This window comes from Etheostoma spectabile, unplaced genomic scaffold (genome assembly GCF_008692095.1).
Source record: "Etheostoma spectabile isolate EspeVRDwgs_2016 unplaced genomic scaffold, UIUC_Espe_1.0 scaffold397, whole genome shotgun sequence".
NCBI classification, from domain to species: domain Eukaryota; kingdom Metazoa; phylum Chordata; class Actinopteri; order Perciformes; family Percidae; genus Etheostoma; species Etheostoma spectabile.
Genome location: NW_022605601.1, coordinates 52,251 through 68,774, shown reverse-complemented (window position 1 = coordinate 68,774; position 16,524 = coordinate 52,251). Strand labels below are relative to the sequence as shown.

The window sequence follows — 16,524 nt, the reverse complement described above, 5'->3', positions numbered from 1 at the left end:
AGCCTGAAGTTTATAAGTGTGTGCGTCTCAGAATAGCAGGGTGGGGATTGTGTGGTAGAGAGAAACCGTTCCATATCCATTCTATTTCTATGGTCTTACCAAATGTCTTTTTCTCTTTTGCTAGATATGGTCTCTGAACGTTCTCTGCATTCAGTCTCCGGATGAGCTCTTAAAAATCTGCACAGTTTTCTGCGTCACTATCCAAGATGAGATGGCTAACTGTAGCATGCTAGCTCGTTCTCGATGGCAAAACGCTGCTCCAACAGCCACTAGTTAACCATAATTTCCAAAAGAACTACTTCCTGTCACTTTTATGCAGGTATTCCACAAGTGGCCCTTGTCTAGAAGAAGTCTCCCAGCTAATCCTGCCTTGGACTGTCCTAAGTTGGAGAAAGAGCTATCTAGTTGATGGGATCTTACCTAGCTACTGGACATGTGCAACTCCCAACAAAGATAGTAAAGAAGTGAGATGTCTCACTCTGTAGCTAAAATATTTATTTTTTTAAGTGAAACCATGTAAACTTATTCTGGTGAAACCTCAACATGCTTTAACATGCTGGTATTGGTTAATCAGCTTGATTAACCAGTCCTCTTTCTGTCAGTCTGGACAACAATCTTTTCAGGGTCATACTATTATATTATATGATTGAAAAGGAAACAGGACTATTTAAAATTATAACGTTTTTGCACTTTTAATACATCTCCATACATACCTTATGTGTAATAACAAAATAACGGGACATCAAAACAGCTCAACGGTATAAGACCGGTAACAAGATTAAAGACGGCACAACAGCATGCCATCACAAATGCTTCTTCTTTGAAATCCAAAATCGTTTTTGTTTTTATTACAAAAGCTATAAACATTTCCATGAGACAAAATAACTGTACATTTTACAGGTCAGTAATTATACTTTCTTTTTCCAATTTATCTTACAAAATTATCTACAGTTGGTGACAAAGTATGCAAAACCCCCCCTGTACAAATATTCTCCCACTGAAAAAAACCCCCATCAAATTGCCGTATTTTCCTTTAAAACATTTACAGCAAAACACACTATTGTGGAACATTTCGTTGCACACGCAAAACAACACTACTGTCAAAATCTGAAAAGCAGTCCATAAAAACAAACAAAAAACATAGTCTACAGGTTATCTAAAAGGAAGAAACGTAAGCTGACATTCAAATAAAGGAGAACCATCAGTCTACATGATCGCTGTTTGATTTATAAGAACATTCTGGTTCAGATAGCATTTTGGCCTTTTAAGCTGACCTGACCCCTGTTATACCGATACCATTATGATTCTCACATCTTCTCCTCAGCTTCAACATACAATGACCGGCCTGTTGCTCAATCGGCCCCTTCAATAAACCACTACAGTTGACTAATACCTCAAATTCCAATCAGAACATGTAAGCTATGGATTACTCTATGGTTAACTATGCAACTGCAGTGGCCTAAAAAACAAGTCTATGTACTGGATATGACCCACTATGAATGTTGGAAAGATAAATGTTTTCCACATACTTTGGGTCAACGGTTCTCCAAATCATGTACCACTAAGGCCCAGAAATAGACAGATTAAAACAACAAATTCTTAATACTTCCCAACGTCCAGCTGCCCATTGGTTCCTACGCAAGATGTCAATAACCTCCGTGAAACAGCTGCTCACTGCTGGTTTTAAGAAATGTTACTCAAACAGGAGGAAATTATGCATTTGTTGGGGACTACATATTGTAAAAAAATACTAAGCCATTTGAATATTTAAATATGTACATTTGAATGTGGGAAAAAGCAGCGACCATCTGTCTTGTGCGTTCTGGCGTGGGTCTGACCTGCTGTTCCCTAAACGTTGCACGGCAAAGACGCCAACGAAAATGTCTAACTTGAGAGAAGAGGAGATCTGGGAACTTCTGTTGGTAAGGACTGATGCCAAAGTCATCGGACAATTTTAAGGAATTTAATGAGACTTGGTTGTTTACAACCAAATTACAAGTGAGAGTCCTGCCTCCTGCTTGCTCCCAAGAGCGAGAGAGGTCTGTGTGTATGTATGTAGATCTTTTAAAATTAATATACCTATTCAGTGTGGAGAGGTTGGTTCAGTGGTAGAGCAGGCGCACATGGACAGAGATGTTTATGCATTGACGCAGAGGTCCAGGGTTCGAATCCAACCTGTGATGATTTCCTGCATGTCTTCCCCCTTTCTCAACTAACTGTCCTATCAGAAGTTAAAGGCGGAAAATCCCAAAAATTATTCTTACGAAAATAAATACACCTATTCAAGTAGAATTGCTTTCAATAGAAATAATGTGCACAAATACGGTAGACATTTACATGCAAACCTGTGTATGTTAGGAGGAATATCCAAATATTTAATTATAATAGCATTGGCCTGTTTTGACTGCTCTATCACCCAGTGCAACTGTGTGACTCATTGATGTATTTTAACTGACCATGGAACACAAAGGAAAAGGATATATTAGGCTTTGGATACCCACAATATTAGATAGTTTGATGGTAGAATCAATTCATTGATGGTTTTGGTCTTTTCATGGGATTTGTTGATAATAAACATTTGACCAAAGTTATACTTTAAATAAAATTGTAGTGTATGACTAGAATGGTACATAGTTTGGAGCACCACATTAATGGGATATGACTACGCCTGATAAGTTAGTGATCATAACAAAACGTTATCATTCTCCACAGTTGAAGAAACTCAAGTTGTACAATGAAGGGGAGGCCACGCCTTTTTTTGGTGACCACAAAAAAAGTGGTCATCAAAAAGAAGTTTTAGGGCAATGACTAACCACTGCTACAGATCAAATGCTACTCATGGCTTGTATTTACCCCCCAAAAGGCCAATTTTCCAACAGTTACCATTGCCGTGAGAAGGAAAAGATCTGAATCTAGCATATATTTTAGCTTAGGTTACATTCACATGCCTTTCTTCTCTGTGATTTCAGAGCTGCTGACGTGAAACGACAGCCAGTTTAATAACTTCATTTTTCATTTAAATAGCGGGATCAACACCATTTAGCTCGGCTTGCAGAAAAAGCTAGAAGATGAGAATGAGCCACCAGTGCTACTGTCAGGTTCTGCCTTCAACACATGTGCCCTGTTCTCACTGGCCAAATAGCTCACACGCCTTTGTGTTCAGTGGGAAAGGTTACAATCGCCATTCACTCCCGGGACAAATTGTGGATATTTATCGGCTCCAGCTCCGATCAGCAGTGCTGGAAGCATGACACCTGGGCGACTCGCTTATTTTCGCCCCCTTTTCCGGCATGATGCCATGACGTGCGTCATCTCAGCCACAAATTCTGTCTGTCTGTGCAAGCAGCGCTCGGACATCGTTTAAAATTAGCCTGCACTGTGTTTGAAAGAGAGACTGAATAAATAAAATACAGGATTTTTGAAACAAATAGATATAGATATTCAAACGCCATGAAAAGTTCTTTTCTCAGTCAACTTTGATGAGTAACGGGATCCTACATGAACTCACTACTTTCTATGAAGATTAAAACAGTTTTGGTAATGTCACGTCTCTCTGGTTGAAATTGGGCAGTGCTAATTTAGAATGATACCTGTGAGCACCAATCAGGATTTACCAAAAGTTCAATCTAATCATGAAGGTGGGTTGTTACTGGTTACTGTTGATCAAATCTGATTAAATCGAACAACAGTCCTGATGAAGCAGATTAGCTGGGTTTTTAAGTGTTAAAATAACAAAATAAATAATAGCTAAAGATGTCGTTTAACCTGGATTGTTGTTTATTTAGCATGGATATTTTAAAGCAACATTTTCATGGGCTTTAAAATACAATACATCAGCAGATATTCGTTTTTTATACCATAAACATAACAAATGAATATTTATTATGATATGGATCCTTTAAATTTGGTTATTAACGAATTGTAACCTGGAGATGTACTGCTTCAGACGTTTTACAACTGAAAAATTAACTTGCCAGCAGCACTCTCTGGTGGACAGAGTGTGTAATGACAACACTGTCTCTAAATGATATTTTTAATATTCTTTGGCATTTCTTTACTTATATTTCTTGTTGCTTATTGGCTGACATATGTGTCAATACTGATATAGCAGTGATAAGCTAACATCAGCAGATATATCGGTGTATCAACCCCTGTGTCGGACCCTGATACAAATTGCCTTCAGGCAGTAGCAAGAAAAGCTAGATGATGGTTGGACCCTGCTGCTTTTTCTTTTCCTTCTCTTGTAGGCAGTAAGAAGGAAAAAAAACAAGTCAGAAAATTGAGAGTTTACTGAAGACGCACGTCAATTTCTAGGAATTAAGGCCTTTAAAATGTTAGAAAATTCAGCTAGCTCTTTCTATAAAGTCCAGCTTTAAATGGTAAAACAGTTAACAAAGACAGTGACCATTTCTGTCACCCATTGGTTCCATGCTGTCAAACATTTGTCTTAACAATTACTACTCTTATACAGTCCAGGAAATGTCAGGTTTCCAAGAAATGTTATGGTCTTATTTCCTTCTTTTCAGCATTCTGCCCTGTCAGTGTTCAACGCACCTGATGCAATAACACTAAAATATCTTTGCCACTATGTATAACTTGTTAGCATTGTAGTTCTCATTCATGCAGTAACAATATGGACAAACGTACTTTGAACCCACTGAGTTGTTTTTCAGCCCCATCTCTTTCCAAATGTAAAAATAAAGGCTTATTTTTGCTCCTAGCCCTGATATGAAAATATATATTTTTTCCAGTGGGGCATCCTCTTTCTTTGCAATGTACATATTCACAAGATCACTTTTGAGAAAAAAAAGCCAGTAGTTTTGTCCTGCCTACAGAGCTTATAGCAAATAAGATATCAGCAATCATCAACTTCTTACTTCCTGACCCAAGATGGATTGCTAAGAGGCGTCTCGGGATATCCAGCCACTTTCTGTGAGAAAGGTGAGAATGCGCTTCTTGAGGACCTTGTCCAGGTAGCTGGGCAGCCGGCTCTTGGCCGGGATGCCTTGCCTTTTCTGTAGGTGATCTTTGATGATGATGGTTTTGACAGTCAGGTAGCGTGCTGGGCTGAGATTCAGAGAGTTACACAGCACCTTCTCCCTGTCCGACAGCAACTCAAAGCCTGTTAGATTCTCGATGGCGGCAAACTCACCATCTTTTCCCTCTTCTTTGATCCCACCTCCAACCCCCAGTCCTCCAGCAATGCCTCCTCCCCCTCCAGCTCCAACCCCGAGTCCCATCCCTGAGCCAAACCCGCCCCCTCCTCCGCTGCCCCGTTTGGAGGTGACCACGCTTTTGTTCTCCTTGCGTTTCTCCCGTTTGTGGCGCGCCGCTTCATATTCAGCCGTCTCCTCCAGGCGTGCAATGCCGTTGCGGCGGTAGCGCTGCAGCTCGCGCACCTTGGCCCTGAGCATGCGCTCTTTATGCATGTTCTCAAAGAAGTCTTCAAACTCCCGTGTGGCCATGAACTGGCAGAGCCCCCGCAGTCTGACCCGCTGTTCCTTCTCTTCCTTGGTGATCTTTCTTTTGGGCGTACTGGGAACAGGGCCTGATCCTGCTGCTGTCGTAGAGCCTGATCCAACAGTGCCACCGCCAGCTGCTGCTCCACCCACACCACCAACAGTGCCTAGGACTCCCAGTGCTCCTGGTTTCTCCTTCTCCTTGTCTTTCTTGTCTCGGCCCAGGAATGCAGGCACCAGGTTGTAGTCTCGGGCGATGTTCTTACGTCGCTGGCGTTCTCTGAGCTTACGCACATACATGTCCACGTGGGCACGTTTCATTTCAATTTCTACATCCTCGTCGTCGTAGTTCACAGACAGCCCGCTGATGAGCTTCTCTGCGTCCTGGTCATATTCAATCTCGTAGTCATCCCGTAGGGGCATGTAGCCCAGCTGCTGCTGCTCAGCCAGGCTGATGTCCAGCGGAGGCAGCGGGGTGGTGAGGCTCGGCGACAGGGGCCCCCCGCTTGGGCAGGTGTGGTCTGTTACCCGGTTGGGAATGTTGTCAGGGATGCAGGCCTTGCCCAGGTTTCCGTGAATGTACATGGTGACATAGTGTTCCATGACTTCCTGAGGCGTTCGGGATGCTCCAACGTGAGCAGCCATGTCCTCCTGAAAGTCACCACAAACAGGAAGTTGTTACTGAAGAGCAGAGTGGACGAATTACAAAAGGTAAGCATACTCGACTACTAACCAGAGTAGTGCTAAAAAAAAAAGATCAGTTAGACAACCAAGAGAAAATTGACAATATGTTTCAAAATATTTAAGCAATTTATTGAGCAAAAGTGCCAAAAATTCTCTGGTTCCATCTCCTCATATGTGATATTTTTCTGCTTTTCTGTCTTTAATATTGTTGCAAATTATAGTATAACTTCAAGTTTTGGACCCAAGGTTCAGGGAATAATTTTGTTATACGGGTCGAAAATTTCTTGAAAATTTCAAAGTACGTTTTCAGTAAAAAACTATGTAATTTAATACCAACAACAGGTAAGATAGAGACAGTACTTAGTTGATACACATACACATTGTCAACCAGCTTTTTTTCAATGTAGGTAGTCATTATAGTGCAGTAATAACATGCAAATTAACAATGTTGAACTCCCTATTCAAACTACAAATTTTATTACTGCAGTTTTTGCATACTCGTACCCGCCTCCGCGGAGAGAGGGGCAGCTGCAAAACGGATGAAAATGTTAGTAGTGTAATACTGGAATTGGACCTCCTGAGTTACTAAGGGTGGTGTCATAAATTCAATATTAGTAATTTATCTTGGTCTGGGATGTATAAAAAGTAGGCTCACCCTCTACTAGGGCAACAGGTTACGAACATGTTATATACTTGCAACATTACTTAAGTTGTAGTTGAGTTCAAAGTGTTTCGTTTGTTACATTGTTTTTGTTGTATTCTGATGTCATTTGACTTCTGTAACAAACGCATACCCCATGTATCAATAACCATCTGAAAAAGTAATCCCTACGCACTCATTTTTTGGGATAGCCAACTACTCGTAAGCCCCTATCCTTAATGTAACATATAATTAGCGCCTTTAATGTCAAATTAAACGTCCAATGTTTCCGACAGTACGAAAAGAAAATGGATTGCCAAAATTGTCATAAACGGTAACGTTACCCTAACATTGTCGCTAGGACCAGCCAACTTTCACTCTTGATATTATCTAAGTAACTTTAAACACAACTTTTGTGAGCGTACATGTATTGTATTGTAGAAGGAAATTAAGTTAAGTAACTTAAAAAGTGATGTACCCAGTTTCCAAATCCATATTGCTCGATAGCATCGAGTAGCGACTGCTCTTCCCTGCTGGTCCATCCTCCCTCTGCGTCGGGACCCCAGAGAGTGAACCGACCGCCGTCGACCTGCTGGTAGCCGTGCCATCTCCGGTGATTACCGATTTCTGCGCCCGCCGAGAAACACTCCGGACACAGCTCGATATCGGGGCAGTCGGTGCAGCGAAGCCGCAGGTTTGTAACATCTGCAAGGCAGTAAACGCAGTACTTCTTCCCCAGGTCGGCCATGTTGCCTGGCTCCTGCTTCTTGTTGTTGGAGGCAGAACAGCGCGCTTGCGCACTGCGAGCTTCGCAGCGCGACCTTCTCACATCCTGCTTGTTAATATTAATGAGAAGAGGTCAGGGCGCCTCTGATTGGCTCCCGATCCTAGTTTCCAGGACAACCGAAACAAAACGAACAGTTTCAGACTACAGAAGGGCACGAGCCCTTTAGTTATATACACATTTTGGGGTATTCTTTTTCCATTGAAAATGGATAGAGAGGCAGAAAACGAGGTGAAGAATGTGCTGTCAGCAGCAGATTCCACCAATGAGGTGGACAATTCTGCTGTGACAGTTCATGGAAATAAAAAGGAAGATGTCCAAGCTGAAATGGTTGCATCAGATCATGATGAAGAAAACTCTGAAAGTGTGCCCACCACTGAAGAGGCCGCTGTTGAAGAAGCAGCCACCTCTGAGCCAGAAGGAACAAGAAGTGATTTGGATGTGAAGACAAATGAAGTCAATGAACAGCAAACGTCCCACGAGGAGAGTGTTGTTGTCAAAGTTAACAGCAATGATGGCGATGGACCTCCCAGTTTGCACCCTGAGACCCCGGAGAGAAAGAACACGAGTCCTACACAAGGGGAAGACGAGGCTGAAGAAGAGAAATCCACTGCTGATCCTGAAGACAAAGAAGACACCAACTATGAAAACATTCAGCCGAAGCAGGAGCAGCGTGAGGACAGAGATGACACCCGCCAATACCACAGCCTGCTGCAGATGAAGCTGGCAGAGTTCTTTCAGAAGAAGGCCTGGGATGACACCCAGCTGGACAGGGAGATCCCGGTGTCAGAGCAAGGGTATGACAAGTACATTAACATCCTGACTGAGCTGAAGCAGCAGCTCACCGCTGATTCCGAGACAGCTCAGCAGCAGGCAGAGGAGCTGAGGTTAAAGTCCCAAGAGAGGCTGTACAAGGTTGGTCTTATTGTCAGGGCCTGTGCATGTTTTCTACATCCTACTAAAACTTTCCCCTTAAAATTTGATGATTTCAAAGTTTAAATTGTTGGAAAGTGCACAAAGTCTTGTTAAAATATGTCAAATACAATGATAGAATACTCAAAATATTTCAATAAATAAAACAGAGAAGCAGTATTATAACTGGAGAATTATTATTAGGGCTAACTTTTAAAGACTATTTTAAGATGATGCTTTTGAAAGTAATAAATTAGTCCCATTTTCACACTATATTCTACTTCAAAAGCCGGTTTTGATTATGTATTAGCCTATGCTCACACTGTCAAAAAAGTGGCAAAATTAATTAAAGCTGCAACAGCGTTGGACGGGCCCTCACTAATCTGCGCACGTTGGAGTTACTGGCGCACGCCGCTCCGTGCGACCGTGCATTTGTTTGGCACTCGGACACTGACAATCGTCACCAGTGAAGATGGGACTCCCTGCTGAGTTCAGTGATAGCTCACACAAAACTCTACGTCGTATATGTCATAATATATCTCATATATATATCGGCCTGTATGTGTTGTCAGGGTTGGACTCTGATAAATCCCGTTTCAAGCCAAGTTTCAAGCCATTTGGACAATGTACACTCAAGTTACACCCACTTCCTATTTCAATGGCGAAACACACAAAATGGCCACCCCACCACGGCCATGCCCTATGACGAAAAGTTTTTCTTTTGATAACTTTTCATCTTTAATGTCTTAAGATGGCACAAACCCACTTCATTGGACTGTAAGAACAATTAACAGAAACCAATTTGAAAAGATATGAAGAATATCCAAAAGAAAATAAATAAGAACATGTTGTTATGAAAAGATGGAGGATGACATACATGTACAAAAAATTGATCAAGGACTGTGCAAAAGTTTATATTAAAAAGCATATGGGCAATTTACAGAGATTATAATCCAAAAGTTGTGTGTTAATGTAAGTCGTTGAGACAGAGGGGTGGGTGTGTAATGAAACCTGTAGTGTCCAAGGAGCGGGATAAGTGTTGGTGGGGGTCCTGGGTGTTGTTGATTAGGCCAGCTACAGTAGGGGAGACACTGTTCTTGAGGTTTTGATCTTGATGGAACACAGCCTCCTGCCGAAGGAGATTGGTTTAAAAAGTTTGTCCACTAGCTTTTTGGGTTGATGTAGAACATGAACACACTTTCTGCCAAAGTTAAAACAGTTTTGGTTATTTCGCAAGAGAGATTTTTGGATTTCTGTTTATGTCTTTCATTCTCACTTGTAGACACTTGAAGACAGAGGGGCTCAGTTACAAAAAGGTGATGTCATATATTGCTGTGCATCAGAGTTTTAGCAACATTTAATATTTTAATTTGTGTAATTTGTATTTTATATATATATATATATATATATATATATATATATATATATATGTATATATATATATACAACATTAATTTTCTTATTTGCTAATGAATAGTCAAAGCTATGGAGAAATAGATTTGAAACCAAGGGGCTTTTTCATCCCCCTTTTCAGCAGGCTTTAAAAAGTCTCTTATTCCGCCAGGGAGTACAAGAGGTCTACACATGCGTTTTCGCAGTGAGCTGGGTGGAGGTGACATGCATACTGAACCATGTAGATATTGCTCTCAGCACTATGCAAACATGGGAATGCTTTTGGAACAAACTTAGCAAAGTCTGGGAAAGAATGTGATATAAAACCGTGTTAAGGAGCCCAGTTTACCCATAATTTAAACAACAATTTAAACTCACGCCAATGATTTCCCGAATCGATTCCGATTCACAAGGTCCCAATTTGATTACATTTTGCATTCAATAACGTTAGTTGAGGGAAATTTCAGTTATGCAAATTTGCTTGGAAACAAAAGAAACTAGAACTGCACGCAGTTTCAACGGGGTCCAAGCCTCCCCGCGCCAGTCGTCCCAGCGACCCTGGGAAATGCTCTATGTTGATTACAGCGCCCCCTAAGGGCCTGTCTACCAAATTTGGCAGTGAGCCTCCGGGCGGTGGGCGAAACAATCATTACCGGTTTGGTTTTGATAGCATTTACTGTGGCAGAGATATTGCAATTGCAAATTCCCCATTTAAACGCATTGACTCTGTCCACAAAACCAACAAACGTCGATTATAGCGCCCCCTAATGGTCCATTGTTACCAGATTATGTATGAAGCTTCCGTGCGGCATGCCAAACAATCACCCCAAGTTTGGTGTTGATACCACGTATTTTGGCCGAGATATGGCAAAGTTTGTTCATGAAAAACACACTTTTTTGTATTTGTGGCGCCCCCTAGCGGCCAATGTTCGTCAAATGTGGTACAGAGCTCAGGGGGTCATAGCAAGTATATCAAAGTTTGGCTTTGATAGCATTTATTTGGCCAGATATGGCAACGGCAATGTTTTCGGCGCTACAAAACTTTGTTTGCGCGTAACACGCGCAATTTATCCTATAAAAATCTTTATGCAAACTTTAGTCAGTGGGTGGAGATGTATGTGCCAAGTTTCGTGCAGATCCTTGCACGGTCTCGGAGGAGTTAGAAAAAGTAGGTTTTGATAAATCGCCATTTTTCAAGATAAAAGTTTAGGCGGAAATGGGCGTGGCCTATATCACGAGATTCGTAGGATCCAGGGAACGCGTGGATGTAAGGTTTTTAAATTTCGATGTACGGTTTGGGAGTTATAGAGCCAACGTGTTTTTTTGCGTATAGCGCCACTAGTGGGGAAGTGGGTCAATTTTTTTGGCTGAGGTCTTTGCGGACTTTCGGACCAGTCCTGAAATGGCGCGTCGCCACCATGTACGGTTTAGGCGTGAGCACCCATTTTATGCGGAGAAGAATAAATGAAGAGGAAGGAAGAATACGGAGGAGGAAAGAATAAGAAACTGTACGAAAACATAGGGTTCCACAGCCCTGCTGTGTGAACCGCGTATCGCCTTGCATCCGCGGTGCCACGGCTTCTCGGGCTTGGACCCCTAATTAACAGAGAACTTCCGCTGGAAATTGTACAAGCAAGAAGCAACCCTCAAATATTTTTTATAATTTTGCCGGCTGTGGCTCAGGTCGTAGAGCGGCCATTGATTTGACCCCTGTCCTACATGTCAAAGTGTCCTTGGGCTGAACCCTGAAAAACTCCTGATGCTGCGCCATCGTTGTGTGTGAATGTGTGTGAATGTTGGTGTCTGATGAGCAGGTTGCACCGTGTATGCAAACAGCATAGTGGTTGTGTGTGTGGTGCCTGTAGTGTGTAAAGCCCTTTAAGTAGTCCTTAAGTTGAAAAAAGCTTTATATATGAGTGCAGTATATTTACCATTCTGTATTTATTGTTTATTTTTTATTTATGTTTAACATGTTTGTTTGTGAGTGTATGCACCATCCATCAAGGCAAATTCCATGTAGGTGTAACTCATTGTGGCAATTAATCCTTTTCTGATAATGCACCAGGTTATAAAGTGGCCAAACAGTAGAAACCAAATGGTGAAAAGGTATATATTAAAAGACTGATTTCAGGATTTATTAATCAATATAAGTGTTATATTCAAACATTTAGGAAGTACTCCTATAGACATAACTACTTGCATGCATTTCCATATAACACACAGTTATGCACATATTAAACCATTTTGTTCAATTCAAAAATTCAAAATATATTAAAGAACCTAAATGAGGGGACATCTACCGGTGCCCAATAAGACTTAGACTTCTCTTTATTAATCCTTTTGGGATGATTCCCGCAAGGAAATGAAAATTTCCAGCAGCAGTTTTCAGCAAGAAAAATACATTATAGAAAGAAAAAAAGACAGTATGAAGATAACAATAATAACAGTAATAATAACAATAATAACAACAATAAAACCTTTGGCTATAAAAGGACATTTACCATAAATTCAGTTAAGTGTCAAGTATCAAGTCAAGTGTTCAAGTGTCCTGGTATTTATGTGAGTCCAGGTTTGTGTGTGTAGAGGACAGGACACACACACACATACAACATACAACACATACATAATAAGCGTTAATTGTGTGTTATGGTGTACTTATTAGTGGGTTTCATCTTTGTCCTCAGGTGGAAAATGAATGGCGAGAGTTGCTGGCACTGAAGCAGGACGTAGCTGTGACAGTACTAAGCCGACGACTGGGTAAACAAGCTTCTCAGGCCAAAGTTGAGGCAACCTTGGCAAAAGAGACGCTCCTGCAGCAAGAGCTGATCATGCTGCGCCGTAAGCACATCATGCTGAGGATCAAGATTCACCGGCTGGAGGCAGAGCTCCGTGAAGGGGAAGAACGTGCCAGGGACCCGTTACATGTCCAGTTTGAGCAGCTGCAGGCTGAGAGGCTGGAGCTGAAGAAGCACACCAAAAAGCAAAATGAGGAATCTTTAAAGATGCAGAAAAAGATCTGCAGCGGATTGGAGGTAGGTTGAAGAATCCACAGGTACAGATTGGGTCAAAATAATTTGTTTTAGTTGCTTTACAAAATATGATTTCCGTATAGAGCTGAGTACCAAATTCAATACTTTTTAGGCACAGACTAAAATTAAATTGCCTCCTAAGTATTGAGTATTAACATTCTTACCATTCATATAAATTAATACCCTATTTCAATACCTAAGGATTAAGACTCATCAGCAACAGTAAGCCAATTAGCATGCAGCATGCTGCTACCAAGTTCTAATAATGCTGGTGATTTGATGTCTAATGTAACACGTTGTGGAGACATGCAGGAAAAACTACGTTACACAGAGACGGGTCACTTAGTAGGAGCTGTAAAATAAATAAAACGATGTTTCTTTTTGTTTCATAAAATTGGAATTGAAAAGTCATTCAAGTAAATATCATTTAGTGATCTCGAAGTTGCGGTATTGGTATCGGTACCAGTATCAAAAATGTTTGAATGATACTCAGCCATATTCCGGGAATAAGTAATTGAGTCAGCATTGTGTTTTCTTCTGCTTTGTTAGCTCATGTCAAACGTCAAGGAGAAGCTGTTCTGGAGCCAGATGGAGGTCCAGGCCAAGAGAGAGCAGCTGGCCATGATGGACGCAACGGTGGCCAGGCAGAGGGACCTCCTTAGCAGGACTAGGCAGGTACGCAACGGCCTGCAGAGAGACAACATGAGGCTCAAGGAGCAGCGTGGACTTCTGGGGAACAGCGTCCTACTACGGGACTTTGAGGATACGGTGGATGTCTCTGACCTTCTGGAGGAACAGCTGGAAGATCTGAAGTACCGGCAAGCTGAGATGATCTTTAGTTGTGGCAGATGGAGGAAGAAGCTGGAGACAACTCAATGAATGAATGAACTTGACTTAAGATTTTAAGTTGCGATCAGACTACATAATAATCAGCCCGAAAAAAGCCAGATTCATCAGGTCAAAGCCATTGCTTATGGTGTGTGTAGAGAACGAGTAATACATAAATAATTATTATTATTATTATTCTAATTTAATTGCATCATTAGTTGCACTGCAGCACATTATATTTAGCAGGAATTAATATAATTGTTCCAACCCACCATATTACGACCAGAAGCCAGATCTCACAAAGAAACATACCAGGGTCAGGACTACTTTACTGAGGCAGCAATCACCACTGCCCAGTATTTTTATATACTCTATCTCTGTGATTCCAAACAGTCGGAAAGATTATAAGTGAAATTATGATTTTATAAATCAGCTGTAACACCTGAACACTACAATGTTGTGTGAGAAACAAATTAGAAAAGTTTAAACCATTTTATTTCTATGGTTTAAACAGATAGCTAAAAGTAATTAATACATTGTAGAACTAAATAGATAAATGTAACGTCTAAACTAAGTACAGATTTAAAAATTGAAATGAATATACAGTAGTAGAATTGCTCCGCAAGCTGTGGAGATAATAATAATATATACTTTAAAGGGGAAATTACAATTTACGCTCTGTTGTTATTACACACAGGCTCTTTACCCATACGCATGTGTGGGGAGATGTCACAATAGCCCATGGAAAGGCATCCTGAGCAGTTGGGGGTTCTTAGCCTTGCTCATGAGTAACCTTGGCAGTGCCCAGGAGGTGAACTGCCCCCCCTCCAGCTACCAGTCCAACACCATACTTTGGTCCGTACAGGCACTTGAACCAGCAACCCTCCGGGTGCGGACCCAATTCCCTACTGATTGAGCTACTGTCACCGGTATCTGGCATTGCAACATGGGTAAACCAAAAATCAAGCGTGGAAATGTTCCACCAAAACAAGTTCATTCGGAGGCACTGTACCTGCACCCAGAGCTTAGCGCTGCCAAAGATGATTGTGATCGGTTTTGATTGATTTGATTGATTTGATTGATTTGATTGATTGTTTGTGACTCTATAAAAAAGTACAAAAGAAAAACAGAAATTCATCAATCAACCAACATCAATATTCTTACAATACATAAGAATATATCAGAATAATTTCTGAAAAGAATTATATCAATGGAAAGGATAAAATAAAATAAATTAAAGTAATTTAAAATACAAGAGGATGTGCCGTTCAATTTCAGATACATTAGTAAAGTGTTTTAGAATTTTATATAATGTTTGTGCTTTTTCTTCATTTACCAATTTTAAAGACTTTATGTTAAGTTTAAATAAATGTATATGTGTGTACAGTATATAGTCTATATATACAGTATATCCTAATTGGGGGATGACTTCAGGATTCAGTTTTTGTGGAGGAAAATGTTTGCCAGACATAGAATTACATTTAGTTTTATCATCACATCATTTTTTATTTTTGCATTATACCAAATGTGACATTGTCTCTAGATAGGCCTATAGAAGCTGTAATAGTTAGATATTTTGTTTTATCCATTTGTAGATGTCAAGCCCAAACACCTGTAATACCTTACAGGAGAAAATACATGGTCTGTGGTTTCCACATCATTTTGAAATAAAAGTCAATAAACCAGAGCACGTTTTTTTCTCCCATCCCGGAATGCTGTGTGGACTAGCCAGAGATCTACACTGCAGTGCTGTGGAGGAAGGTATACTCTTTAGATAACATAGACAGTTACATACGAGAATAAGGAATAACTGGAAGTGAACGAGGAGAACTTTACGGTCTATGGGAAATAATGTAACGCAGCCACTGGAGCAGGATTTTGTCCACATCTGCTAAATTATATTTATAGGCTGTTTTATATTACATTTTTTTTACATGTATGATATGTTTGTTTGTCTATGTATGCACTGGACACAAAGGCAAATTCCTTGTAAGTGTTACAGTTGGCAATAACCCTTATCTGATTCTGATAAAGCATCATGGTGCATCCCAATTCCTACAATATACGAATGCATCTGTCGCGGTTAAATGACATCATATGCGTACCAACCTTCTTTAACTGTCTATGGCACTGTCTAACATAACATACATGTGGTGCTGATTTGAACAGTTCATTTAGTTGTTAGTATATTTTATTGGTTTGTATGACCTTCTGTGGTTGGATATCCGGCCGATGACGCACTTTTAAAAGGTTTTGTACTTGAAATAATCAGGTAAAGAAGAACTGTGCTATTAAATGCTGTCAGTTAGCTTTCCAACACGCTAACACCGACAGCTAGTAACTACAGCATCATTAGCCAGCAGCCGTTTGTCATCTGTGCTCTTCACAGATGGCTGATGATAGCGTGAAAAGTGAAGCTTCAGCCCAGCAGGAGAATGATAACGGAGGCAACAAGAGCAGTCAGAAGACGGTGAGCAGTAATGGAGAAAATGCAGCAGAAAACCAAACGGTGTCCAAAAGTCAGAAGAAGAAGCTTCTGAAACAGCAGAAATGGGAAGAAGAGAGAGAACTACGAAAGTAAGTAAGCTAATTTTAACACTGTCAGCAGTACTGTCAATGTCATCAATGCAATCATTGACACAGGTGCGATAACAACTGTCCATTGGTGGTTTATACTCTTATAACTAGGGCTGGGAAATATATCGATTTTATATCGATATATGCAGCTAGATATCGTCCCACATTTTGTATATATGTTATCTTTTCCTGGTTTTAGTAAGTAATTTAATTTAATTT

At 40.7% G+C, this 16,524-nt stretch overlaps 3 protein-coding genes across 4 annotated transcripts in view; 2 read left to right on the top strand and 1 right to left on the bottom strand.

Moving 5' to 3' along the window:
- Nucleotides 1-676: 676 nt before the first annotated feature.
- On the bottom strand, nt 677-7,609 carry tada2b (transcriptional adaptor 2B). The gene is made up of 2 exons (XM_032511627.1): nt 7,262-7,609; nt 677-6,110 (listed from the first exon to the last, which is right to left on the bottom strand). The coding sequence occupies exons 1-2, from the start codon at nt 7,529-7,531 to the stop codon at nt 4,899-4,901; spliced, it is 1,482 nt and encodes a 493-aa protein (XP_032367518.1). The 5' UTR covers nt 7,532-7,609; the 3' UTR covers nt 677-4,898.
- Nucleotides 7,610-15,394, top strand: cfap184 (cilia and flagella associated protein 184). Its single transcript, XM_032511629.1, has 3 exons — nt 7,610-8,482; nt 12,556-12,903; nt 13,450-15,394. Exons 1-3 carry the CDS (start codon nt 7,775-7,777, stop codon nt 13,777-13,779), a joined length of 1,386 nt encoding a protein of 461 aa, XP_032367520.1. The 5' UTR covers nt 7,610-7,774; the 3' UTR covers nt 13,780-15,394.
- A 441-nt stretch (nt 15,395-15,835) lies between these two features.
- Nucleotides 15,836-16,524, top strand: part of trmt10a (tRNA methyltransferase 10A) — a 9,884-nt gene continuing 9,195 nt past the window's right edge. Inside the window, exons 1-2 of one of the 2 annotated variants that reach the window (XM_032511632.1) lie at nt 15,842-16,000; nt 16,118-16,305. In XM_032511632.1, coding sequence (XP_032367523.1) covers nt 16,118-16,305 — 188 coding nt within the window. In that variant the 5' untranslated portion in view covers nt 15,842-16,000. Of the gene's footprint in view, nt 16,306-16,524 lie in introns of both variants that reach the window. The other variant, XM_032511631.1, reaches the window with a different exon arrangement.

What these genes read in the sequence shown, in the direction of transcription:
- tada2b (XM_032511627.1), bottom strand. Translation starts at nt 7,531, where the DNA reads ATGGCCGACCTGGGGAAGAAGTACTGCGTTTACTGCCTTGCAGATGTT. An exon ending in AATATGGATTTGGAAACTGG is followed by an intron (nt 6,111 to 7,261) that starts GTACATCACTTT and finishes GGTGACTTTCAG; the next exon opens with GAGGACATGGCTGCTCACGT.
- cfap184 (XM_032511629.1), top strand. Translation starts at nt 7,775, where the DNA reads ATGGATAGAGAGGCAGAAAACGAGGTGAAGAATGTGCTGTCAGCAGCA. An exon ending in CCCAAGAGAGGCTGTACAAG is followed by an intron (nt 8,483 to 12,555) that starts GTTGGTCTTATT and finishes CTTTGTCCTCAG; the next exon opens with GTGGAAAATGAATGGCGAGA. An exon ending in AGATCTGCAGCGGATTGGAG is followed by an intron (nt 12,904 to 13,449) that starts GTAGGTTGAAGA and finishes CTGCTTTGTTAG; the next exon opens with CTCATGTCAAACGTCAAGGA.